General features: G+C 39.4%; 1 protein-coding gene across 5 annotated transcripts in view; it reads left to right on the top strand.

Moving 5' to 3' along the window:
- The window catches only part of tert (telomerase reverse transcriptase), a 98,604-nt gene that overhangs the window by 8,789 nt on the left and 61,921 nt on the right, over positions 1 to 27,894 (top strand). For all 5 annotated transcript variants that reach the window (XR_005630691.1, XR_005630693.1, XR_005630690.1 and 2 more), the window contains exons 2-5: positions 2,327 to 4,016; positions 15,968 to 16,157; positions 19,985 to 20,174; positions 21,998 to 22,180. Coding sequence is in view for 1 of the 5 variants with exons in the window: in XM_039736956.1 (XP_039592890.1) it covers positions 2,327 to 4,016; positions 15,968 to 16,157; positions 19,985 to 20,174; positions 21,998 to 22,180 (2,253 nt within the window). In the remaining 4 variants the exon portion in view is untranslated. The remainder of the gene's footprint in view (positions 1 to 2,326; positions 4,017 to 15,967; positions 16,158 to 19,984; positions 20,175 to 21,997; positions 22,181 to 27,894) is intronic.

Consider the following 27,894-nt stretch of genomic DNA (forward strand, 5'->3'; position numbering starts at 1 on the left):
CTACCAAATAAATTGTCTAGTAATAAATAAAACATGAGGAGATATTTGATTTTAATGAGTCCATAAGTTTAGACATGCATTACAAAGCTTATACTGCCAATGTTGTGACATTTTGTGATGCAAATCTTGTGACATACAACTAATGTTGGATCGGTACTAAACTTTTGACTTTGGTAATGATAACCAGCTTTTGGACCGCAGTGCTGGTACCAAAATGCTGCTGAAGCAATTAATGTATAACTTCTCCTCCCCATCTCAGGGCAGCTTTCCTGGCACACAGCACATTGATGCAACGCCCTGCCTTGCCACATTCTGCATCAATACAATGAGCAGTTCCCTTTCAGAATCTCCAGCACAGTGAAGAGCAGTAGTTGTCCGCCGATGAGTCTCCACCATCTCGCAGGGCATGGGGTTGGGAGTGGTGTCCTATTGCGTCCACAGCGTGTCGAAGACCAGTGGTGTTGGGGGACTTGAGCAGATGAAAGATGAATCAAGCTGTATGTACACTATTTACTTCCAGTACTGAAAATACCAAAATGCTGGTACAATACCCTTTTAAAAATTAGGTTTTTCGGGATGTTTTTTGTTACTAGTATACCACACAAACCTATGCACAACCATACCTAGCAAATGTAAAAGAACATTATGCTGTACATTAGAAAATATAAAATTGTGGCAGCCATGCTGATTCAAATTGCCATATGGAAAATAATACAGTCAGTCATTGTCCAAAACGCTATATCCTAACACAGGGTCACGGGGGTCTGCTGGAGCCAATCCTAGCCAACACAGGGCGCAAGGCAGGAACAAATCCCGGGCAGGGTGCCAGCCCACCGCAAGGCACACACACACACCAATCACACACTACAACAACTACATTTATTTATATAGCACATTTTCATACAAAAAGTAGCTCAAAGTGCTTTACATAATGTAGAATAGAAAAATAAAAGACACAGTAAGAAAAGAAAATAAGTCAACATTAATTAACATCGAATAAGAGTAAGGTCCAATGGCAAGGGTGGACAGAAAAAACAAAACAAAAAAACTCCAGACGGCTGGAGAAAAAAATAAAATCTGTAGGGAGTCCAGACCATGAGACTGCCCAGTCCCCTCTGGGTAATCTACCTAACATAAGTCAAACAGTCCTCTTTGTGTTTAGGGTTCTCACGGAAGGGCTTGATGATGATGATGGTCACGTAGACTTCTGGCTTTTAATCCATCCATCATTGTTGAAGCATCATGAAGCTTTGAGTAGGTTGGTGGTGGCGCAGGCCGCCACCACAGAGAAACCGGAAAAAGAAACAGAAGAGAGAGTAGGGGTCAGTACGGATTTTAGAGCCACCATGAATAGTTATTATGATGAACTGAATATATAGAGTATCAGGATTTAGTTAAATTGAAGTTATAAAAAGGCCATGTTAAATTAATGTGTTTTCAGCAGTGTTTTAAAGTGCTCTACTGTATCAGCCTGGCGAATTCCTATTGGCAGGCTATTCCAGATTTTAGGTGCATAGCAGCAGAGGGCCGCCTCACCACTTCTTTTAAGTTTTGTTCTTGGAATTCTAAGGAGACACTCATTTGAGGATCTGAGGTTACGATTTGGAATATAAGGTGTCAGGCATTCTGATATATAAGATGGGGTGAGATTATTTAAGGCTTTATAAACCATAAGCAGAATTTTAAAGTCAATTCTGAATGACACAGGTAACCAGTGTAGTGACACTAAGACTGGGGTGATGTGCTCGGATTTTCTTTTCCTAGTTAGGATTCTAGCAGCTGCATTCTGCACTCGTTGCAAATGATTTATGTCTTTTTTGGGTAGTCCTGAGAGGAGTGTGTTACAGTAATCTAGTCGACTGAAAACAAACGCGTGAACTAATTTCTCAGCATCTTTCAGTGATATAAGACACACACTAGGGGCAATTTAGGATCACCAGTGCACCTAACCTGCATGTCTTTGGACAGTGGGAGGAAACCCACGCAGACATGGGGAGAACATGCAAACTCCACACAGGGAGGACCCGGGAAGTGAACTCGGGTCTCCTAACTGTGAGGCAGCAGCGCTACCACTGCGCCACTGTTCCACCCAAAAATAATACAATAAAATTTAAAATAAACGTACAGTATAAATAAAGTACAGAATTATTACAAAAAAAAGCCAGAGATCACTTAAAGGTTATTTTAACAATAAAGCAGACTTCTCTACCTCAAGTACTGTACATTAGTCAGTGGCAGGGACTTCACCCTCCTTATATATTGCTGTTCTATTATTATTATTCTGATTATTATTGTGCTTTTAGTAATTTTATTGTCTCCTTTCTAGCTGTCCTCCCAGAGGGAGGTTGTGTCCCGAATACTCCAGAGGTTGTGTGCAAAAGGAAAGAAGAATGTCCTTGCTTTTGGCTACTCCAGCATCGGTGAGACCAGCTCTGTTCATGTCAAGTTTGCACCGAGCATATGCAGCTATCAGCCCAATACAACCACCGTGATGATGAGCAGCAGCACACTTTGGGAGACCCTTCTGAGCAGGGTGGGTGATGATGTCATGATGTACTTGCTGGAGCACTGCTCTCTTTTCACCGTGTCTCCACCCAGCTCCTGCTTTCAGATCTGTGGAGTACCTTTCTATAGCCTACTTTCATCTGGCTCACTTGCCTCATTCAGATGTGTCCGACAAAGACCAGTTAATGCCAAATATAATGTTTTATCAAAAATGCTCAAGTCCAGAGTTGTTTTTTATAAAAGGAAGTCTATGCGGAGCCAAAGACAAGGAATCAAGAATGTTTACAGTTTGCCTCCATTTTTTACAGAGGAAAATCAGGGAATCAAAGTAAATAGACAGATGAAAAGAGGGCTTAATGCTGGTCTGTATCCTCCTGCCAAAAAGCTTAAAGTAGAACATGTTCAGCACCTTACAAGCCACTCCAGTGGCCCTGGTGTTGAACTCCTACTATGTAAGGAAGGTAGCGTATCTCCTGGTTATCTTTCAGATTTGCTGTCGGTGCCTGTAACAGAAGATGCAGTCAGTAAAGATTTCAAGGCACCAAGTACAACATCTGCTGCAAGTAACATAGCAGATGGATCTTCTGTTGTTGAGATGTCTGATGGATTACAACAAGAATCTCAATTTACAGTAATCTCAGCTAAGGTGTGTGAAGAAGCTAGTGAAAAAACTGATTGTGATAAATCAAGCTTTGCTATAAGTGAGACAGAGAGGAGCAAAACCGAACAAAAGAACAACCAGTCATGTGCGCCCAACACTGTGCAGGTAGACAAATCTTCACATTTCCTTAAAAAGGAAAGAAAAACCCCAACACAACCTAATTTTTTATCAACAGTCTACATCAAGAGACAACATATGTTGTACTCAAGTTCACGTTTTATTAAAAATGCGAATAAGGGCTCCTTGCTTAGCCAAGTACCAAACTTCAAAGCAAATGGAAAGTGGCTTGTGGAGACAGTTTTCTTAAGAAGTTCTTTGTATGAGGACCAAGATATCAAAAAGAGGCCTGATAATTACTGGGAGAAAAAGAACATGCCAAAACGTTATTGGCATATGAGGGGGCTGTTTCAGCAGTTTTTGAAAAGGGATAAAAGATGTCCATATTTTGAACTCTTGAAAAAGAATTGTCCTATTAAACCCTCATTTGATAAGTTGTCCTCACCTCGGTCAGTAGTAACGCACAACATCAGTCCGGTTCTTTTTCCCGATGATGTCAAAGAAGGGGGTTTACAGGAAAATAAGCTGACAAGTCCAAGATGTAATCGGATGGAGGACTTGGAGGAGCTGCTACTTCAGTACACGCTACCCTGGAAAGTGTATACTTTTGTCAGAGAATGCTTGCACTTTGTTGTCCCGCAGCAGCTTTGGGGATCCAACCATAACAAGTGCAGGTTCTTGAAAAATGTGAAAAAGTTTGTTTTCATGGGAAGGTTTGACAAGCTGTCGCTGCAGGAGCTCATGTGGAAAATGAGAGTCAATGACTGTACATGGATCAAACTCAACAAAGAAGGTACAATTAGAATTTAATCATTTCTGTGAGTTGATTCGTGAACAGGCAGGAGTGGGTTGAATGTTGGAGCTGATTTGTCCTTTAGGGCAGTGTTTCTCAACCTTTACTGGTTAGTGACCCAGTTTTACCTTTTTATAGTTATTGTTGACCCACAAGCGTTGGAGTTCTTTGTTGAATCAGGCTCGAATGTAATGGTGGGCAGGCAGGGGTGGTTGTGGTTCCCCCTGGGTTATTCTTACAAGAATGCAGGTGGGGGCGATTCCTGTTTGTGAAGTGTTTGCATATTCAGACAGGGATAAATATCGCGCAGTGCTGTAAATCGCTTAGGTGACTCACTGTGACACAATCACACACCCAACGATACCAACCAGTGACCCAGTAATTGAGAAACGTGCCTTAAGGGGGCCTTGATAACTAGATAGCCTGCAAGAATTTCAAGAATGTATATGTGTAAACGTGTACAAAGTGTGGTCAGAAAGGTTTGATTTGGCCTTTATTTTGAAGAGCTGGGCTGGTTCCTGAAGGCATCTCCAAGCCTGGTTTCATCTTGTGCTTAATGCTGCTGTCCCTGAAAATCTGAAGTTGTATGAGTGAGTTTGGAAGATGGATAGATGGACCCTTTCAAACGTAATGTTTAAGAGTGCTTTAACATTAGACCTCATGGTCTGGACCCAGGTTAATTTGACCTTAGAGTTCAGTTTGTTAAATTGCTGCGAACTCTGTTGCAGACCAAGGAACTCGGAGTGAGCAGTACAGTATTGCAAAAAGTTCATTTCATGGTAGAATTCTGATGGTTTTGAAACACATTTTACCACTCAGACGTGTTTGATAGGAAGTACTCATCTTTCTGGCTTTAAACAAACCTGCTGGTTTGTCAGTTCCCCATTCATTTCAGCACTTTGACATAAATACCTTGTCAAATTTGTTTAACTCTTTAAGTTCCAATTATTTTATTTTCTGTTTTGGCCCAAGGCTGAATATTGTTTAAAAAAAACTCAGTTTTCTGAAAAGCACATAGTTTAACACATAAATCAACATCCATCCATCTATTATCCAGCCCACTGTATCCTAATTACAGGGTCACGGGGGTCTGCTGGAGCCAATCCCAGCCAACACAGGACGCAAGGCAGGAAACAAACTCTGGGTAGGGCGCGCACACACACACACACACACTAGGGACAATTTAGGATTGTCAATGAAATATTTATTTATGGCAAATGTCAATTTCTTTTATGTTCCATGAGCCTCTAAATTATGTGACTTTACATACCTATTTCTGAAAAAAACAGCTTGAAGTAGTTGAACAGCTGGTAATCCATATTTTCCACTAGCAAGTGCCGTCGTTTGTTGAAGTCCATTTGCCAGCTTGTCTTCCATTGATCGGTATCTGGGTAGTCCTCCCAGGCAAATTTTGCTGTAGGCGCGTCAGCTACACAAATGTGTTCATCACTTTGATCTGCTGTGAAATGATTGGCTGATGCAGGTACCTCACTTTCATTTTCAATTTCCACATCACTTGCATCAAAATCGGTGTCCGGTTAGTCAGAGTCTGATTCAGCAATGATATGCCAAACGGCGTCTACAGAGTACTTTGCTCTCCACATTTGCTTTGGTCTCTCGCCAGATGTCAGTGCCATTTTAGACGTTGTTTACACCCACACAGGAATTCAAGGTCAAATAAACGCAGCTAACGTTCCTTCTAGCAAAGAAAGTCCAACTATATTGTAATGGCGAGTTTTGTCGATGTTTACAGCTGATTACCTTTCTCTACCCCTGATGTCGACATCTGACTTCACCTGGATATGTCAACATAACTAGACTCCTGACTCCAAATAGTTATTGCAGTGCAGAGTTGTATGAGGTTAGAAGCAGCATCCACTCGTCAGTCACACATCACTCAGGGAAACATTTTTAACACTAGAATTACCAGAGCCTACGAAAAAACTTGTAGATCCATTCCACCTTAAAATGCTTCGCACCTCTCCGTCAGCGTCTTTTGTCCTCTAAATGTGTGGATAAGCAGCAAACAGCAAGCAGCCTACTATCACATCCCCCCACCCCACACAGTTGTCTCAGCTCATGTCTGTTTACTTGCGTGTCCGTTGCTTAGAGTTGTATAGAGTGAGAAGTCAAGCAAAATTACACCTTTTATAAATACTATATCGTTATTTGGAACATTTGCATTTCATGTGTGTTCTGTGTCTACAACGATCTATGTAAACACATCGTTAAAACAGAAACGTTTTTCATGTTTTGGTAATAATAGACAAAATGTAGACTTGAAGTGTATAATGTGTGAAGCCTGAATTCCAAATATCAACGAAACACTTTCACAAAAGGTACAAATATAACAGAACAAGTGCGCTTCTATTCAAAAATATAATTGCAGAAAAACAACTCGCGTTAGGGTACGACATTGACACGCATTTGCTACGAGCGCTTTGGTGGCGCAACAGTATTAGCTGTTGACTGGTAATCTAAACTTCACGGGTTCGATCCCCGACGAGTCTGTTTTGAGAAGTGAGCTGCGCGTATTTTTACTATTTTAGAATAAAAACATACATTTGATTCCAGTCTGTAACAGCCAGTGTAATTTATGATACTTGTAAAGGTTAGCTTTGTTTTTTTTTTTTTTCTTATTCAGTTTTATTCTCTCAATCGCATTCACGATCCCAACTCCCCCCCCCAAACAACTTTGACAATGCTGTTTTCACATAGACGCACTATATAATCATATTTTCAGTGGAACTAAAATAAAATCAGGTAGCCTGATGAAATAAGTAACACATTTAAGGAATACTATAAATCCTTATATCATTCTAGGTGTATTTAAGGAATTTTTTGATAAAATACACCTGCCACAACTTGATATTCTGAGAAAAGAAGAGCTTGGAAAAACACTGACACTTTTAGAAATATAGGATGCCATAAACTCACAGCAAAGTGGGAAGGTGTCAGGCCCAGATGGCTACCCACCTAATGCTTATAAAAAAAGTTTTCAACTAGGTTGGTTCCATTATTATTAACAGCCACCGAGGGCAAAATTCTATTCCAAACATTCTGCCAAGCATTAATAACCACATTTTCAAAGACATAGACCAATTTCACTCCTGAATAATGATGTAAAGATACTAGTGAATGTCTTAGCTAGAAGGATTCAGAAAGTGCTTCCATCTGTAATATCTCAAAACCAAACAAGATTTATTAAAGGTGAATACTCTTGTTTAGTGTGAGATACTGGCCCACAAATTCTCACTCACCATAGGTTATACTGTCTTTGGATTTAAGTAAAGCCTTTGATAGAGTAATATGAGGAAACCAAGGTTTTCCCTCATTATATATGCGTGGATTAAACTACTTTATACTAATCCAGATGTCTGGCTGCATTAATAACAACACAATTGACACTACTTCAGATTACAGCAAGGTATTCAGCCAGGTTTCCCACTATCACCAGTGCTTTCTGTGTTAGCCATATAGTCATTGGCTATTCATCTCAGGAGGAAACCAGCGATGTAAAGGATTATAAGGCAAGGACTCAAACAGAATATATCACTATAGGCAGGCAATATGGTGCTTTCAGCCCCACAGTTGACTCTACCGTTAGTCTTAGGTGTGTTAGGATATACATTTTCTAACTGTGTTGCGCAACCTTTTTTTCAGTGGTGGCACACTTTTTGTAAGCAAAAATATCCCAAGTCACACCACCGTTCTACTAACCACAAAAACATTCTCACACAAATGCTCAACTGTCCAAAGATGTGGGACTGCCAGAGAAGCCAATAAAATAGCAGCTTTGAGATCAGCGTTCACAGACATGACACTTAGTGAGCACTGTGGTGGTATCTCCCAGCTGCTTTGTCCCTTTGAGCGCCTCTCTCTGCCTCAGAGGCAGCTCGAATGCCCACTATTGGCCTGTGAGATCCCCTGGTGACCTCACACCTAGACAATGGATTCTAGCCCCCAGGAGATGTGTCTGAAATGCTCTAACATAGCTGCTTTTATGCCGACTTGTCCAGGTAGTCCTGTTCTCCTCAGACAGATCTTGACCATCTCCGGAGGTTTTCCTTCTCACGTTCAGACCCAGGTGCACTACATTATTATTTCCATAGCACACCTGGGTAGCTCTCATGGTGCACCACTGTACTGTGGCACACTAGTTGAAAATCGCTGCTGTACCACATTACATTGGAGTGCATAGTTATTCATTCATAATATCAATGAGTTTAAATATCTAGGGATAACCATCACAAATATAAGGATCTCTTCCAATACAATTTTGTAAATACTTTGGATAAAATCAAACAAGATGCTAACAGACGGTCTACCCTCCATCTCACCTTAGCAGGGAGAATAAATACTGTCAAAAATCACATTTTCTGGTTACTTTTGCATGCACAAATTTGCATGTTGTGGTTCAGAAACTTCTACCCTTTCATGTGTTTGCAAGTTTTCCACTGATTTTTAGCATACTGGTAAAGCTTTTGGGTTTTTTTTTTATCTTTTCTTTCCAAAATTTATACTGTAAGTTATTTTTTCTCTGTCATTCTCAAGTTCAATCCTGGGATTCCAGTGTGGCTGCAGATTTTAATTCTGACCAGTTTACACATTTAATAGTACAGTTCTTATTGTTTAATTAGCTATCCCTTGTTCTTCTCTTATTTTCCACAAGTGCTATAAGGGTTGGTAGACTGACCTTTGTTATTAGTTATGGGCTGCTGGTTTGGTGATGGTGTTATTGTCTTTTGTGTTTGCAGCAGGTTACACAGTACTAGTTTGTACAATATCTCCCATGAATGAGAGCAGTTATGGAGACAGCATTTGAAAGTTGAATATTGGCAAACTGTAAAAAAAACATGACATTGGATAGAGTTGCATCGTCAAAGTCAAATTTTAGTACATTAGTGACAGTTCTTCTTCTTTCACCTGCTCCTGTTAGGGTATGCCACAGCGGATCATCTTCTTCCATATCTTTCTGTCCTCTGTATCTTGTTCTGTTACACCCACCACGTGCATGTCCTCTCTCACCACATCCATAAACCTTCTCTTAGGCCTTCCTCTTCTCCTTTTCCCTGGCAGCTCTATCCTTATCATCCTTCTCCCAATATACTCAGCATCTCTCCTCTGCACAAGTCCAAACCAGTGGAATCTCGCCTCTCTGACTTTGCCTCTCAACCGTCCAACTTGAGCTGACCCTCTAATGTCCTCATTTCTAATCCTATCCATTCTCGCCACACCTAGTATAAATCTTACCATCTTTAACTCTGCACCTCCAGCTCTGTCTCCTGCTTTCTTGTCAGTGCCACCGTCTCCAACCCATATAACATAGCTGGTCTCACTATTGTCCTGTAGACCTTCCCTTTCACTCTTAGTGATACCTGTCAGTCAGAAATTACTCCTGACACTCTTCTCCACCCATTCCACCCTGCCAGCACTCTGTTTTTTACCTCTCTTCCACAATCCCTATTACTCTGTACTGTTGATCCCAAGTATTTAAACTCATCCACCTCCACCAACTCTACTCCCTGCATCTTCATCATTCCACTGACCACCCTCTCATTCAAACACATGTATTCTGTCTTGGTGTTCCTACTGACCTTCATTCCTCTCCTCTCTAGAGCATATCTCCACCTCTCCAGGGTCTCCTCAACCTGCTCCCTACTATCGCTACAGATCACATTGTCATCGGCAAACATCATAATCCATGTTAAATTATTATTAACATTATGCATACTATTGGGGGTATTCTTTACACCACCCTTGTGCTTTAAGAGGCAACATTGTTTAATTGAGACATTTTCTTTCATGGATGCTTGTAGAGGTCCTTAACACCATGCTGCCCCCTGGGATCTTCCACACGGCCTCAACCACCACTAAAAACAGAACTTTTATACATGAAAACCACTGTCCTGCAAAGATGAGTGTGCATGTAGAAAAGAAATGAAAATCTCATACTGACCTTTAAGGATTATGTCACTGTCTGTCCTTCTGCTGTGAAACATTCTGACCTGTCATTGTCTACAATCGTCTTAAACAACTATTTTCATACACTTATAATTTCTCTATTATCTATATCTATTATTTATTATGTTACATATCTTACACATCAATATTGCTGCTACTTCTTTGTCCTTTCTTTGCACAATGTCTTGTCTTGTTTGTGTTTTAATTTTTAAATTTTAATTCTATTTTTAATTTATTATTTGCACGTCATGTTGTTACACTGTGGACCCTGAACTTCGCAATTGCGTCTATCTGTATACTAGTATATGGTTGAGATGACAATAAAGTTCACTTAGACTTTTCACAAGGAGAAATTCATTGTATTTGACAATCTCGCTCAGGTGCCTTAGTCAGAGATGTGCTTACATGATTCTACTACTTTTAACATGTCTCCTGTTCATTAACATAAATCCCTACCCTATCGACATGTGCTATTGCATATAGATTATATCAATAAACCATCTTGTTCATCACACCTTCAAAAATCTTGGAGTTTATTACTGTTTTATTTTCACCACATGTACAGTGTACTTGTTGTATTTTGCTTATATAGTAGAGTCGTGTTTATCTGACAGAAATGGGCCGGCAGAACGTTGGATAAGTGAAAGTGTCGAAATAATTGGAAGGTGTTAAGAAAAAGCCTATTAAACGTCAAACTATGTTATAATTTTACACATTACGAACCTAATAATCATGTTTTACAACAAAACAACAGAAAAAATTAACTAAAAAATGAACTTACAGTTGCAGAATTGACTGAAGTTAAATACAGTATGTACTGTACTTTAAAAAGTTCAGTCCTGTGATGATTTTAAAGAAATTTTTGATCGTAGTCTGCTTTCCTGACAAGTGCCATTTCTTCGCTGCCAAGTCTCGCCATCTTTGCAGCATCATTATGTCGATTCCTGTAGTTTCTTCTTGTTTCTTAATGTATTTAATTGCAGTTTTTAGAGCCTTAACTCGGTCACTCATATATTCAACATCCGTACGAGCATATACTGTTTACTGCAGCATTGTGACTGCGCGCGTGTGTGTGTGTGTTTGTGCTGTGATGTGCATGCTGTGACGTGCAAGTCCCCGTCTTGCACCCGAAAACACGAAGCTGAGTCTCAGTACTTTAGCAACACCAGCTTTATTCAGCTTGAAACAGCAACAACGCGGTTATTTATTGTAGCGGGATCTGCCACTCTCCTATATACAGACACAGCAGTCAGGCATGGTCGTGGCCAAGTAATACTGTGCCCTGCGCATTTATAATGTCCCTTGTATCGCCCATCAACGGCAGGCGCTTACAGCATGTCCACGATCTTTTCGGATTCACTTATACGGCAAACTGCTACAGCGCTGGGCAACTGTGATTGCTTTGGGACGCTCTTCGCGTGTTGTCCCATTGGGTAGAATCCCACAAGAGTTTAGAAACTCACTCACATCAGCCATGATTCATTTCAAAGGTAAAGTGTAGGTTAATTTGTTTTATGTATTTTTAATTTATATTTTGTATACATCATTTTTATATGAATATATTTGGGTTGTGGAGCGAATCATCTGAGTTTCCATTATTTCTTATGGGGAAATTCGCTTTGATATACCAGTGCTTTGGACTGCGAGCACGTTTCGGAACAAATTATGCTCGCAAATCGAGGTTCCACTGTAATTAGCTGCGGTAGAGTCGGAGCAACAAAAATAGACTACGCTCAAGCTCGCAACTTGCAGTTCTTGTTGCTGATTGATGCGGGTTTTTTGCAGTGGGAGGTTGGATAATATGGAATGTCAGATAAGCGAGACTCTACTGTGTTGCCATAAAGTATTGTGCCAAGATGGAATTTGGGGAATCGCAGAGAATTGATAGTTCAGCTCTTGCTTCATTCTGCCATGCTTATAGTTTTATTAAAATCAATCTTCTTTCTAGCCTCTCAACTCATTTTAGCGGCATTCCCTGTGGTGTTAATGCCTGGGATGTTCACATACAGTGTACAACAAATACTAACTCTCTGTCCAAGTTTGGAGCTAAAGCTAATAATTCCTCCTGTTCCAACACCCTGATGCACTCACATATAGTGATTGTGATTTCACGCTTCTTTCTCTCTCTCCTTCTACCAGCTTGTTGTCCATTCCCCTCTCTCCTCTCACTGCACAATGTTTAATATCCTACCCAACATCAATATTTTGTGTGTGTGTGTGTCTGATTCCTGGAATAAATCATTCCACAGAGCTAGTGCAGTCTTCCTAGAAGAAATCATTCCATAAAGTCACCGACGTGTCTTGTCTGTACAATATATTATTTTATGTAACATTTACGTTTTGAATTATTTTTCTGCAGTTTGTCACAATGAAAGCTAATTTAGTGACACCAGTCCTGTCTTAAAGCACATTTTAATCCATGGCAGTCACATCTCTGCCTCCCTTTCTGTAGTTCATGGTTTGATTTATTACATATCTACAGTTATATGTTACCTCTGTACGTTGTGTTATTTTAATGTTGTTGTAATAGTTAACATTAGAAATTGATGAAGTTCAAGCACTTTATTGTCATTGTGTAACACAACGAGATTACTTTTTGTGACAGCCCCAAGGTGCATTTAAAGAAAGTCAAATCATTTCAAATATGTCATATACAGTGTTAAGTGATCAAGTAAACAGAGCAAATTATTATTGCTCAAAGTACAGCAGCTTAAGTTGTTATTGCACCTGTTAACGAATAGTACATTACATATTCTATATTGTATTACATTAGTATAGTGCACATTACCAATATAGCTTATTGCACATGTTCAATTAAAAATGTGAGGAGATACAGAGTTCAGAAAGCTTATGGCAGATGGGAAAAAGCTTTTTTTTTTTATTCTGTTTGTGTGTACACGGATTGACCGCAAGTGTCTGCCTGACGGGAGGAGCTCAAACAAAGAATTTCCAGGATGAGTCTTGTCCTTGAGAATGTTTTTGGCCTTTCTCACACAGCGAGTCTTATACAAGAGTTTGAGTGATGGCAGTTCAGTCCCAACAATGGCTTTGGCTGTTTTTACGACCCGCTACAGGGCTGCTTTAGCAGCCTTGGTGCAGCTGTTGTACTAGGCCATCATGCAGTTAGTTAAGATGCTCTCCATAGTGCATCTTTAGAAATTAACCAGCAGCTTCTGGGGGAGGTCAGCTCTCCTTAGCTTCCTGAAAAAACAGAGGCGTTCTTGTGCTTTGCGTGTTATAGCCAAGTTGTTGTCAGCCCAGGACAGGTCCTCCTAAGATGGTGGAAAAACTCTCCACAGCATCTGCATTGATTGTTATCGGACTGCAATTGGTCTTTTTAGTGGCTTTAAAGTCCAGAATAACTTCTTTGGTCTTTTTGGTATTTTTATTTATTTTTTTTCTCCAGCTTTTGGAGTTTTTTTTTTTGTTTTTTCTGTCTACAATGACCATCGGACCTTACTTATTCTATGTTAATTAATGTTGACTTATGTTTATTTTTTATTGTGTCTTCTATTTTTCTATTCATTTTGTAAAGCACTTTGAGCTACATTTTTTTGTATGAATATGTGCTATATAAATAAATGTTGATTGATTGATTGATTTAAGACCAGGTTGTTGGTGTTGCACCATGCTGTCAGATTCTGAACTTCTTCCCTATGTGCAGCTTCATTGTTGTCTGTTAAATGTAACAGGCAGTTAGAATAAGAAAATGTGATAGCATGCAACATGTACTTGTCACATAGGCATATGTACTTATTTAAGATGATAGGATTATTACAAACTGGGTGGCACAGTGGTAGCACTGCTGCCTCACAGTAATGAGACCAGGGTTCACGTCCAGGGTCCTTCCTGCATGGAGTTTGCATGTTTTCCTCTCCGGGTGCTCATGGTTTTCTCCTGCTGTCCAGTGAAATGAAAGTTAGGTGGATTTGAGTTACTAAATTAGCCCAAGTGTGTGGCTGGGGAGTGTGTATGTATATGCGTTCACCCTGCGGTGGGCTGGCGTCCTGTCAAGGGTTTGTTCCTGCCTTGTGCCCTATGCTAGCTGGGATAGGTTCCTTCATCCCTGTGACCCTGTTCAGGACAATATGGTTTAGAAAATAACTGATTATTACAAATCTCCAGTTTCCTAAATGAACTTCTCCACTGTAAGGACCATGGTGAATGATTCAAAAACTATCACCACGGAGTGCTCCATCTGACTTTCTGGAAGACAAGAACTTTTTGTACAATTTTCAAACATAGCGATTGCTCTATCTCTTTAGACATTTATTTTTTACAGTTTTTATCCTGTTCATCCCATCTCCTCAGCTGCATGAAACCTCTTTAAAATTCACTTTGACATCAGCCTGGAGAGCTCACTTCGTAAAAAGGTAATCTCTAATTTTCACATGGCCAGTAATGTATACAGATTCAATGGATTCAGTGCCATCAGTCTGGCGGCTGTTCTGCTGTCTTCAATGCTGAAGGGTTATTATGGCCCTCTGACTTAAATCTGGGAATATGAAAAAGAAACTCAGCAATTTTGGGTTTGAGTCTTTGCATTTTTCATGTAAATGCATGTAGAAAAGTGAATATATTCATTTTAATGAGGAGTTTAAACTAAAAAGCAATTATCGGCTATAATTGGTGTCAAGCAGAACATAGAGAGAGGATCAACAGTTGAAGACCAAGGTAGGAAAATTCCTGATTAATGCAGAGTTGAAAATGTAGTTGGTGAAAAGGCTGAGCAGTACTACTGCTGCTGATGCCAGTTGCACAGTAGAGGTTGCCAACAGTGCTGCTTCCATCCAGTTGCTTGATTAGAAAGGGAGCCATCTATACCATGGTGGGCAGAGTCAGGTTGGATTATTGTTTTGCTTCCAGATTAGAAGTTTGTGAATTAGGGATAATAAAGGTGGGTGTGACATTATTTCTTATGGACCTAACTTAATGTTCAAACCCTCGCAGTGTTCCACTGTATTTTTGAATTTGGTCCACTAAGGTTTGAATTGAGGTTTCCCAGCAGACTCACAGAGTCAATAGTTATTACCATTTTGAGCACTACATCCAACTTTTCTAAATACTTCACGGTTTAAAATTCTGTTGAGGTAGATTGATTGATACACTAGCGAAAACTCAAACTGCACAGCCCCAGTCGTACAGCTTGTATATTTCCAAGCATCCACATAGAACTTCTCATGCAGGACTTTTTCATAACAGGGGAATGTTCATGTTTTATTCAGGTATTTGGTTACAGAGTCAGTGTTATTGGTAGCTCAGTTATACCCAGCTAGTACACTTTAAGATCTTGCATAAGTACTGGCTCCTTCCATTTCTGGGAAATAATGTCTCATGTTGCAAGAGTCAGTTGCCATTTCCAAGATCTGTCTGTCTTGTCTAAGTCTATCCCACGTGCACATGTAACTCAACCTGTATTGAACCTAACACCCTTCACCTTGTGGGTGGGAGGATAACACAGCGACTCCATAAAGCTTTGACCTTAGATCAAGAACACCACTTGGGTCACTTGACCATCGGGCATTTTTTTGCTTGTGAATGCTGTCACCAGGCCTGAATCTAGGAGTGGATCTCAGTATCCCTGTTTTGGATAATAAATGCAGAGTTTTAGTCCGAAGCATGGTAGGAATATAATTTTGAATCATAAACCAGTTTGAAACTGGTAACCATGAATCCCTTTTTTGTCATTGGAAAAGTAATATTGTGTATATAATAATCCGTGAATCCCTCTGTGTCACGGCAAACTGCATGGAAAGCTTTTTGAAGTAGGAGGAAAGTAATATTGTGTATATAATAATAAGATAATGTTAATGCTGTTAATCAGTTCTGAAGGGTATAATGTGAATTATAAGCAGAATTTCAGTGTTAAATTTAGGTAAACATTAATGAAGGTGTTAAATCGAGTTTACTTTTAAGAGATTTTTTTCTTTTCTTCTAGATGTTAAAATGATTTGTCCTTTTTTTTTTTCTTTTTTTTCCCTTCCTAGCTCCTGTTCATGCAGGTGAGCACAGATATCGTGAAACTATCCTGGCCAAGTTCCTTTTTTGGTTAATGGAGACCTTTGTTGTGCTACTCTTGAAGTCTTTTTTCTATATTACTGAAACTGCCTTTCAAAAGAACAGTTTGCGCTTCTACAGGAAGATTATCTGGAAGCAGTTGCAGGACATTGCAATCAGGTTAATTTCATGATATTTTATAAAGGCACAACGCATAACGCAAAAATACATTGCACAGTCTGCTTCGATAGCAAATACCAAGATGTTTTACAAAGTAAATATTTTATTTCTACATATAAGTGTTTAGCTATGTATGTACAGTGATCCCCCGCCTATCGTGGAAGTTACATTCCAGACCCATCAGCGATAGGTGAAAATCTGTGATATTGAAAGACCATATAAATAAACATTTTTTTTTTTATAGTTTAAGCCTTAAAATACCCCTCCCACATGATTGAAACAAATGTAAACTTGTAATGGCGAGCGACGTCCGCGTAACAATTTCCTTCCCGAAGCATATCCAGGAGTTTTACCTTCTTCTGAATGGCCAAGGTGTTCCTCTGGCACTTAGGCTCACTACTACCAGAAGGCTTAGAAGATGCAGGGCACTTGGGAGCCATCGTAGGGCTTAAAACAAAACGAAAAGTTCACAAAAAGTTTGCTCACAACAATCTTCTTGCGAGATTACACCACGTTAGCAGCAGCCAGTTGGAGCCTAAGAGAATGAAAATTCCGCTCTGACTGGTTGAGTCTCCTCTTTCAGCCAATAACGGCCCTTGTAAGAAATCATCTGGGTACTGTAACACAAAACTCTTTGTCTACCATAGTGACTGCTGAAAACCGTATGCTTTGTTATGAATTGGCTGCAAAGTACACTACAGGTAGGATGTACTTAATGAATTTTTCCATGATATATCGGGGGCACGATAGCTGAACCGTGATATAGTGGGGGATCACTGTATAAGTAAAATGCTTCAACAACAAAAGGGTGTAATGAGAGCAGGTAAATAGACTTATTAAACAGTAATAAAGAGAAAATATCTTATTAGCAGTTGTTTTGATGACTAATGTTATTATTGAACTTATTGTGTCTGTTTAATGTTTTTAATTTTATAGTATTTGAGCAACAATGATAGCCACTTTTTGCGGCCATGTATCATTTATTTATTTATTTTTTAATAATGGTAATTATATATATATATATATATATTGTCAGGGATGCCATTATACATTTTTTCCGAAACGGTTTTCAGGAACATGTTAGTACAAGGCAGAGGAGAGTATACACCCTTATGGCATTCAGGTAGTTAATAGGCTGGCTAATGTTTGATAAAATATTCTGTTTGCAAACCAGGTTTCTGAAATGTGGCAAGAAAGTGTGAGTCACAAAGTCTAGAAGCTGACATCCATCAGATTAGAGCAAAGTGACTTTAAATCATTTAGCGGTCTCAGTCCATTATTGAATTAAATATCTTTATTGTCATTGTACTAGTACAAAAAAATTGGATGTCTTCCTATCAATGCAAAACAGCAAGAAATCATAACACTTTAAAAACATATAAATATGAAGAATTATAAAAGAGATTCTAAAAGTGGAAAAGCTAAACAAACATGTTACACAAGAAGACGTTTTTCACATTCTGCTGGTATTTATTAAACAGTTTGTTCTCTTTAAAGTTTCACAGTATCACCATTATTTAGTGCAGTCACAGCCTGCAGGTAAAAGCTGTTTTTTTTTGTCTATTTGTCCATGTTTTTACTGTCTTGAAGTGTCTGCCCCAAGACAGCAGCTCAAACAGATAGTGACCAGAGTGGGATGGATCTTTAATTATGCTCCAGGCCTTTTTCGGCCAGCAGAAACTGTAAAACTCTTCCAAGGATGGGAGAGGACATCTGAGGATTTTCTGGGCATTGGTTATGACCCGTGGAGCGCCTTTCTGATGCAATGCAGCTGGCAAACCACACACAGATGCACTAAGTCAATATGCTCTCTATGGAGCTAGAGTAAAAGCACATGAGCAGTTTTTTCCTGAGGATCCTCAGGAAGTAAAGTGTCTGCTGTGCTTTCTTTACCAGTTCTGTGGTGTTAGCACTGCAATTCAGGTCCTCCTCTATGAGCACACCCTAGAACCAGATGTTCAAGACCATGTCCACACAATCCCTATCAATGTAAAGGGGTTGAATATTCGTAAAGTACATGATCAGTTCTTTGGTTTTGGTGGTGTTAAGAACCAGACTGTTGTCTTTGCACCACCCAGACAACTGTTCCAATCCATCCCAATTAGTGGACTCATTCCCCCCAGAGATGTGCACCACCATAGTGATGTCATCTGCAAATTTGATGTTGCTGTTGCTGGAATGTGCAGTCGTGGGTGTAGAGGGTGAAGAGAAGGGAGCTCAGCACACAGCCCTGTGGAGAATCAGTGCTGAGGATGAGGGCTGAGGAGATGTGGTGGCCTACTCTTACTCTCTGGGAGCAATTCAGGGAGGATGTCCATAATTCAGCGGCAGATGGAGTGAGACAATCCCAGATCTGTCAGTTTGGTCACCAGTTCATGAGGAAGAATGATATTAAATGCAGAGCTAAAGTCTACAAAGGGCAGCCTGGCATAACTTCCCTGCTGCCATAGGTGGTTTAGGACAGTATGGGGAGTTGTGACTTGTATCCTCTGTAGACTTGTTTGCCCTGTAAGTGTATTGATGTTTGTCTAACATTGGTGGAAGGCTTGAAATGATGTGAGTTTGGACCAGTTTCTCAAAGCACCTCATGATCATAGGAGTAAGTGCCACTGGACGGTAGCCATTTTGGATGCTGATGGTAGACTTTTTGGCAGTTGAAATATATTAGAGGACTTCAGGCAGAGGAGAATGGTGAACTGGGATAAGGATTGGTTGAAGATCTTTGTGAACTCTAGCCAGCTGTATAGTACTCGACCACAGACACCATCAGGTCCAACAACCTTCCTCAGGTTCACCACCCTCAGTGTGTGCTTCACCTCATGCTCCTCCACCACGAGGATGTGGCTGTTGTGGGCTGGTGGATGTGATGTAGCTGTCTCTGGTGATTTTACTTCAAAGTGGGCCAAGAAGTGGTTCAGCTCCTTTATCTGATATCCACACTACAAAATGAACATATGTCCATTAGAAATTGGTCTAAAATTATCAATACGCTTCATATCTTTTGACTTTCTTGTAGGTAGTAAAAATTTTACTTGGATGCTTTTCCTTCCTGCTCAGCTCCAGTTCTCTTATTATGGTCACACCTTGTCTTTTACTCGCTCTACATTTCTTCATACTCAATCCTTCTCCAGTTCAACCAAAATTGGTCAGTGCACAGATTTCTGTTTCATATTCTCATTGATAATAGGTTGGCATGTCCTCCTGTAGCCACTGCAAACCTTTTATAACAAGCGTCTCATCTGCTGCGTCTGCTATCAGACTGCCTGGTCTTGTACAGTCTGTAAGTTTGAGATGCTCTCTGACTTGAAGTCCTCTTTTGTGCTACCTGCCTAACAGGAGGCTGTTTGCCATGGATGGTCCGCTGTATCTTTCACTGGATCTTTCAGCCTGAAAACAATTTGAATGCCACTGTTTTGTTTCATATAGGATCAGTGTATTGATAATGTTGTGACATTTTTTTGCAATAAAAAGAAAGTAAGTTAAATAAATACACTTTAATTTGTAGGTTTTCTGCTATTGATGGGTCTAAATAAGTCACTTTTGCTATTCTGATAAGGCAAAATGTTTTTTTATATTTTTCAAAATGCTTAGGTTTGTTTATGAAATAGATTTTAGGCAGTGAGAGCAAAATTATATTGTCAGTGAGGGCAAAAATTGCCACTTGAAATCATATTTTGCATTGATCCTACTGTTGATGTACCACAGTATTAGGAAACTAAGTTGAGCATTATTTTTACATTGGACAATTTAACTTGCACATGTTTTTTCAATGCTAATTTTTTAATGATTTGCTGTTTTAAGACTCGGATATTATTTAATTTTTCTAGGAAACATCTGAAAAAAGTACAGCTGCAGCCACTGAGCAAAGAGGAACTTGCACGGATGCAAAAGCAGAATTGTGGCCTGGTTGTTTCCAGACTCAGATTTATCCCCAAGCGAAACGGGATGAGACCAATTGTCAAAATGGGAAAAGCCATGGTAGTACAAAGTCATATTCATGAGACAAGTAGAAAGAAGGTCAGTTTATTTTTGTTTCCCCAGGAACAGCTTTGAGAATCCTCTTAATTTATAGTACATCTCACTTTAAATATGAAAAATATTGTTGAGCTGGCCAATTGATTTTTTACATATGTTAGATGTTTGTTCTTAAGTTTCATCCTGGTTTGAGAAATGTCTTGGTTTCATTGTTTTATTGCACTATAAAATCAAATGGCCATGCTCGCTCACTGGCAGTACCAAATCTTTTATTGTGGAAAAGTCTTTTGGTGGCATCTCTCCCTAAACATGGTTGGTCGTGGTTATAGCAAAGCACCTAATAAAACCATAAAACACAGCAGAACTTATAAGTAAAAACGTACATCTCAAAAACTGGACTTAGAATGCCTCAGAGCCTTTTTACCCTATTCACTTAGTTCATATGCTTCTTTCGTTTCAGCAGCCAGTTCAAACGCATCCTTTGAAGACATTATACAAGCAGTTACAACATAATGCCAGCAACAAAGTGAAACATCTATATAAGGAGCAACATTAACAAAGCAGAGTTTCAGAAAACAGATGTTTTTTATGCAGTCCTTAGCTTGGTTAAGCATAGTTTTAATCCTCATTATACATACTTAAACAGATCTCCTTACATGGTGTCTAAAGTAAGGATCTCACAAGAATGGGTATTTAGGTAGTAATTTGATACCAAATTTTCAAAATGTAATGGTACCGGCTTTTTTACAATATCGCTATGATGGAGAAAGTAGGTGCTGCACTCATGTGACTGCAAATAGATGAATTACTATGGAATGTACAATAATACTGCAGTGGGTTGGCACCCTGCCCGGGATTGGATTCCTGCCTTGTGCCCTGTGTTGGCTGGGATTGGCTCCAGCAGACCCCCGTGACCCTGTGTTCAGATTCAGCAGGTTGGAAAATGGATGGATGTACAATAATACAGGTGCATGGGGCAGCATGGTGGAATGAATGGCCTCCACTGCCACTTCACACCTACATACTGTACTCCTAGGGTGAAATCCAGGCCCCATAATTACAAAACAACTTAAAATCCTGAACCCTAATTAATCCAATACCGGGTGGCTTGAGGCCCAAGCTCATCTTAGCAACATTGAGCACAAGGCAAGAACAAGTCCTGGATAGGGTAACACTCCATTGAGGTTCTCACTCACACATGAATACCTAGCACATGGTGCTATTTTCAAATTGCTCCTCACATTAACATTTTTTGTGGCGTGGGAAGAAAACTAAAGAAAAACTCAACACAGGCTTAGGAAAAATGTGAAGTGAAAAATCTACATACACAGTGGAATTAGACATGAGATTTGAACGTGGAATGCTCTTATCTATGCCAACCACGGCACCACTGTACCCACTGTGAAGTTAATTATCAAATCTAAATTGGTTCCTTATAATGGAGTATAGCTTTTAATGAACTGCATACCCATTCCCCATTATCTCCAGTGCATCTTGAATAGGCTGCTGCTCTACCTTCACCTGGATTAACCAGGTTTGGTTACAAATAGATGGACACATAATACATTATAAGCCAACTGCAAATGAAGTTTAGTAAAATATTTTGTTTCGTTAAATAAAGGTAAGCTATTTTCGCCTTCTGAAGGACTGAGCCTTGTGTGGCAATGTTTTCTGTCTTGTGTCCAGTGTTGCAGGGACTAAGCAGGTGCAAAAATGTTATTTATTTACTGTATAATTACAAATAATTTAAATGTTACTCTATGCTTTAATTGTATTATTTTTGCAAAACACATGACCTTATTGTTTTGTGAGAGGAATGAGTAAAACTAGAAATACTGTTTTCTTTGTTTTTTTTTTTTTGTCAGATAAGTTATTTTAATAACCAGTTGAGAAAGCTGCACAGCGTCCTGAACTTCGAATGCAAGAAAAGGCCTTCTCTTTTGGGATCGTCAGTGTTTGGGATGGATGATATTTATAAAGCTTTAAGAAAATTTGCTCAAGAAAGAAAGAATCATCACCAGTCTGTACCTCACTACTATTTTGTTAAGGTAAAGTGGTATTTAAAAAAAAAATTACATTTTAATTTTGAGCCATGTGCTGTTGAAGGGTCTAATTAATAATTTCTGTTCTTTTTCCTGTCTTTTGCTTTATCATATCTTTACATAATATAAAGAGATTATTTTTTTAAACTGCTAAGTTAAATAAACAATTACAAAGGGGCAGTATAATGATATGATGGTTAATTCTTTTGGTTTGATTCATGGCCTTGTAACTAACTGTATGACTTCACACATTGTACCACCATATGTGTGGGTTTTCTCAAAGCGGTCATGTTTTCTCTCACACCCCAAGAATGGCACATAAAATATTTAGTGAAGGAAGCAATGTGGGTGTACCCGTGAGTTTATTCCTACACTCAATCATATAAGGCTAGTAAATAGGATGGCATAATGAGGCACCCATTATGGCACCCCGACCATAGCAGGTGCCAACCCTGTGTTCAATACTGAGTGAAGTAACTACACCACTATAATAAAAAGCTTTTAATTGATTATTTGTGTTCTCTGTTACCTTTAACCAGTCTGGGCCTTCTCCGCCCACTCCTCGGTAATTAATTAGGTGTTTTTGCCCACAGCACTGCTGCTCACTAGATATTTTTTTATTATGTCATTCTCTGTGAACTGTAGAGACTGTAGTTTGTGAAAATTTCAGAAGAACTACTGTTTGTGAGATGTTGGAGTCACTATTTCTGGCACCAACAGTCCTATCATGGTTAAAGTCATTTAGATCACACATGTTGTCCTTTGTAAAGTTTGTTTGAACAAGAAGTAAGCGTCTTGAGCATGTCTACATGCTATATATATTTTGAATTAAAGCCATGGTGATTGTCTCTTTAGAGAAGCATGCTGTTTGTGTTAGTGACCAAATCAAGTGGAAAGTTAAATATATAAAAAGCACCATTTATTTTACATCCTGTAAAGATGACTTGCACTTGATTCTGTAGAAGTAAACGAGTTACAAAAGGTACGCGCTGCATAACATTAAGGTTCATTCAGGAACTTCTGCAATTGTTTTGAAAGGTTAATCATTTTTTTTACTTTTCCAAAGAAGTAAATAAATGTTTTGTTTTTGTTTGTTAAATATTTTGTTTCATTTAGTTTTACCTGAAAATAAGGGTGGTGATGGAATGTAACTACATGTACGAGTAGCATATATAACATATCTGCATTGTCTAGTTAAAAAATGAACTTAGGTGGACTTGTGGTGGCTTAAATAGCTTTCATAGACATCATATTCTATCGCATGATATAAATATTGCATTGATAGAAACAATATTGTTAGTTCTTAGCTAATTATTGTTTACTACCCATGTGCGCCCAACTGTGTTACGCGTGTTAAAGTTGTCTGTGAAGGGCTCACTGTTTAAACACGGCTGCCAGTCGTGAACTGGGCCCTTCATCGCACAGCATTATGATTTTTCATAAGGGAAACAAAATTACAAAAGAAAACCCTTGGACATTGATTCGATGGGAACGGCCTACTCAGAATCACTGCCCGAATAGTAATTATGTGGTGGTGTAGGAGCATTTCTGCTTCTGTCCATTCACAGTCCGTCTCGTTTTCACAACGCTATCATTTCCTCTCACGATGTCTTCTCAACCTTTCTCCAATCTCGCAGATTGCTTTGTGGCATTCCAAAGAGTAAGGCAATATACACGGAGTAGTGGTTATAAAAGGGGGACACATAGGTATCCAGGCTCTTTAAAGCATAAATAGGGATCACTTCACTGACATGCGAGCAAGCCACGATACAACTGTGAGACGCGCAGTACTCGCCGGCTACAACGTAACAATAATAATTTCCGGAACGTGCTGTTATGTTGTCATTCATTTTACCCACTGTCTTCTTTTCATTTATATGTTACGTAGGCACGTACCTTTTATCTTTGGCAATCTCATTCTCTAACCAGGCCTCAGGAGCTAACCAGCGTAACACTGTCCACCACCCCTTTCGTTATTCCGGCACATTGTTGACATCTGTGAGTAACAATAACGTACTAAACTGGAAGGTGGTCTACGCATGCGTGGAATTCGCGGACAAACAAAGATCAAGATCTAAATGAAGATCTCTTTAGTTAATTTAATGCAGAACAATTTGTTTAGTTTGAATGTCTGTGTTTTGAGGTGTGACTGGAGTACTTCTTCAGTAGTATAAGCCTGGAGGAGATTCTTAATGCAATGTCTATGTTTTAGCTGTCTCTCTACTGCCATCTAGTGCTGCTTCTTCTAATTCATTCGCGGACAAACAAAGATCAAGATCCAAATGAAAATTATATATAGAGATATTTGTTAAACATATGATTTTTAAAAGAGGCACCTGATGGAAATTCAAAATATGTGCTGTGAAGTCTCAAGCTTAAATTGTTGGCTACAATGGACAATGATTGGTAGAAAGTCATTGTGGAGCTTTGCCATTCGATTATAGTGTTGAGAACTTAATGAATCATTATAATATGTAAATAAGGCTGACTTTAGGGTTTTTAGTGTAATATAAATACTAAATACTCATATTTTGTTTTACCTTGACTGCATTTTATGCTTTTATTGTTATAAATGTCATTTAACTCATCTGGTACAACTTCAAGCAGTAGGAGACCTGACTTGGTGTTTCCTGTAACCTTTCTGCCGTTTCAGTTATTGTCTTGGGGATTTGCTTTGTCATTCGGCGTAGCTATTAGATAAGTAAAAGAGAAATGTATACAAGTCAAATTAAATGTGAAACAGTAAATTAACAAGAAAATTAGGTTACATAGAATGTTTCTCTGTTTTTAAAATAGATGACTTTGAAAGTTTGTACATGTTGACATTCAAAAATCTGGCCATCAACAATCCGGTTCCTTCAGATTTCCAGCATGGATTTCGGAGCGCATTTTCAAATTTACCGCGTTGGCGCTCCACTGTTTTCTGGAGGCACCATTTGTGTTTCGATGGTGCTGTAGTCGATAATCAGTTGTTGGGTCTTGCTTCCACCTGCTAACAGGCATTCCTGCTCATTCCTTCTCATTTTATCATTTATTTGCTGCTGTATAGCCCCACAATGGATTCAGCAAAGAAAAGAAGTGGCGTAAAACGTAAACATCGTGCGTTGTTTATCACAGAGAAAGTGGAAGTGCAAAAAACTTGATAGTGGCGTGTCTGTGAGAACCATTTGTGAAACATACGACATTGGCTCTTCAACAGTGTATAATATTAAAAAACAGAAAGAAAAACTGTTAAAGTTCTTTTCTGACAGTGGATCAAAAAAGTGTTTAATTTTCTTTCTTTAAAGGACTGTACAGGTAGTTATTTTCTGTTAAATACAGTGCATCCGGAAAGTATTCACAGCGCATCACTTTTTCCACATTTTGTTATGTTACAGCCTTATTCCAAAATGAATTAAATTCATTTTTTTCCTCAGAATTCTACATACAACACCCCATAATGACAACATGAAAAAGGTTTACTCGAGGTTTTTGCAAATTTATTAAAAACTAGCAAAATACCCGCACTTCGCAGCAGCGAAGTACTGCCTTAAAATTTTTATTAAGAAGAAAATGAAACCTTTTTAAACTGAGGGAAAATATACCAATAATTATTTGTTAAGGATCTCTTTGTATACCACATTTTGAGTTCGGCCCTCCGGTTGTAATATGACCAAGCTGTGCGCTGAGCTTACTCTTAAGCATGCAACGTACAGTTGGCCATGTGAACAGTAATCTTGTTTCAAATCTCACAGCTTGGATTGCTGCTGTCATAATCGGTTTGAGTTTCATGGTTTGTTTTAATTACAACAGTATTTGTAGGACTTGTGTTGAAGTGACATTCGGCATCTGTCAAGTGTTGTAAGTATACAACCAGTTTCACCAATAACTTCACATCCAGCTTTTGAGAGTTTAAACATTTATAAACATCAAAGTGTCCACTACTGAAATCATCACCTGTCAATCTAAGATGTTTTGGAGGCATTGGCGGTTGTCGAAAGGTGTAAAATATTTGGCCATTTCGGTACACTTGAAAGCGACAACCGAACAATTCAGCGGCAACCATTAACTCACATGCAGATGCATAGGTGAAGGGCTTAAGCATTTCACTCTTATAGTGCTCCTGTGTAGTATAATTATCTCCTGTACCATCATCAGTCCACACCTTGAACTTGTCCCAGTCATTCAATACATAAGACACAGTGTTCCTCCGGATATCAAGAGTGAGCCTGATATGGCCGTGCAATATGTAACACAGAGAATGGAAAGATAGGTGCCATCTCAAGGGCATGGAAACCACTCGGCAAGTAACAGTTCTTTGATCGATGGTGATCACCTCGATAGACATGTTAATGGGGGTACGGTTGGAATGTTAAAGGAAATGGGTACCTGAACAATGTAAAGTAAGTCTAAAATACCTACACAATAACTATAATCGTAATAAATGAACAATAAAACAGCGGAGAAGCCGTGGATTAAATAAAAAGGCTGTAGTTATCCACAGGGAGACGTGAATCCCGTGGCGAAGCAAGGAAGGGAATGTAGAGACTGGAGCAACAGACGGCCTTATATAGTTAGGCAGCCAACAACGTGTGAGGCGTTGGGATGGGGGACCCAACGCCGCCTCACACGGTGACCGAGCTGCAGGCTATGGACGTATATATGTACGCAAGTAGGATTCAGTTAGCGTTGGGAACTCGCGCACCAAATTTCTTGAAGATGGGCCCATAAGTAACAAAGACCGTTGAAAAGTTCAATATGGCGGCCGACAGTGGCATCATACCACCGAAATAAGTACCAAATTTCAGCCTTCTATCTACACGGGAAGTTGGACAATTAGTGACGTTGGAAAGTTCAAAATGGCGGCTGACAGTGGCATCATACCAACGAAATAAGTACGTACATTGGTTTCGGTTAGTGCAGGGAAGCCGCCTACCAAATTTCGTGAAGATGGGGCCATGAATAAGAAAATTCAACATGGCGAACGTTGTCAATCGTTATGACCGTTATGCATAGAATTTCGAAATGAAACGTGCTTAACTTTTGTAAGCAAGCTGTAAGGAATGAGCCTGCCAAATTTCAGCCTTCTACCAACATGGGAAGTTGGAGAATTAGTGACGTTGGAAAGTTCAATATGGCGGCCGACAGTGGCATCATACCACCGAAATAAGCCACCTACCAAATTTCGCAGCCTTCTACCTCGGTTTTGGTTAGCGCGGGAAGCCACCTAAGAAATTTTTGGTTAGCGTGAAGATGGGGTCAGCCTTCTACCTACACGGGAAGTTGGAAAATTAGTGACGTTGGAAAGTTCAATATGGCGGCCGACAGTAGCGTCATACCATCGAAATAAGTATGTACATCGGTTTTGGTTAGCGCAGGGAAGCCGCCTACCTAATTTCGTGAAGATGGGGCCATAAATAAGAAAGTTCAACATGGCGGACATTGTTGACCGTTATCAACCGTTATGACCGTTACGTGTAGAATTTCGAAATGAAACCTGCTTAACTTTTGTAAGTAAGCTGTAAGGAATAAGCCTGCCAAATTTCAGCCTTCTACCTTCACGGGAAGTTGGAGAATTAGTGATGAGTGTGTGAGTGAGTGAGTGAGTCAGTAAGTGAGTCAGTGAGGGCTTTGCCTTTTATTAGTATAGCTAAAAAAATTGAGAAAGCACATGTACATAAGTATTCACAGCCTTTGCCGTGAAGCTCAAAATTGAGCTCAGGTGCATCCTGTTTCCCCTG

Source organism: Polypterus senegalus, chromosome 15, assembly GCF_016835505.1.
Source record: "Polypterus senegalus isolate Bchr_013 chromosome 15, ASM1683550v1, whole genome shotgun sequence".
NCBI classification, from domain to species: Eukaryota; Metazoa; Chordata; class Cladistia; order Polypteriformes; family Polypteridae; genus Polypterus; species Polypterus senegalus.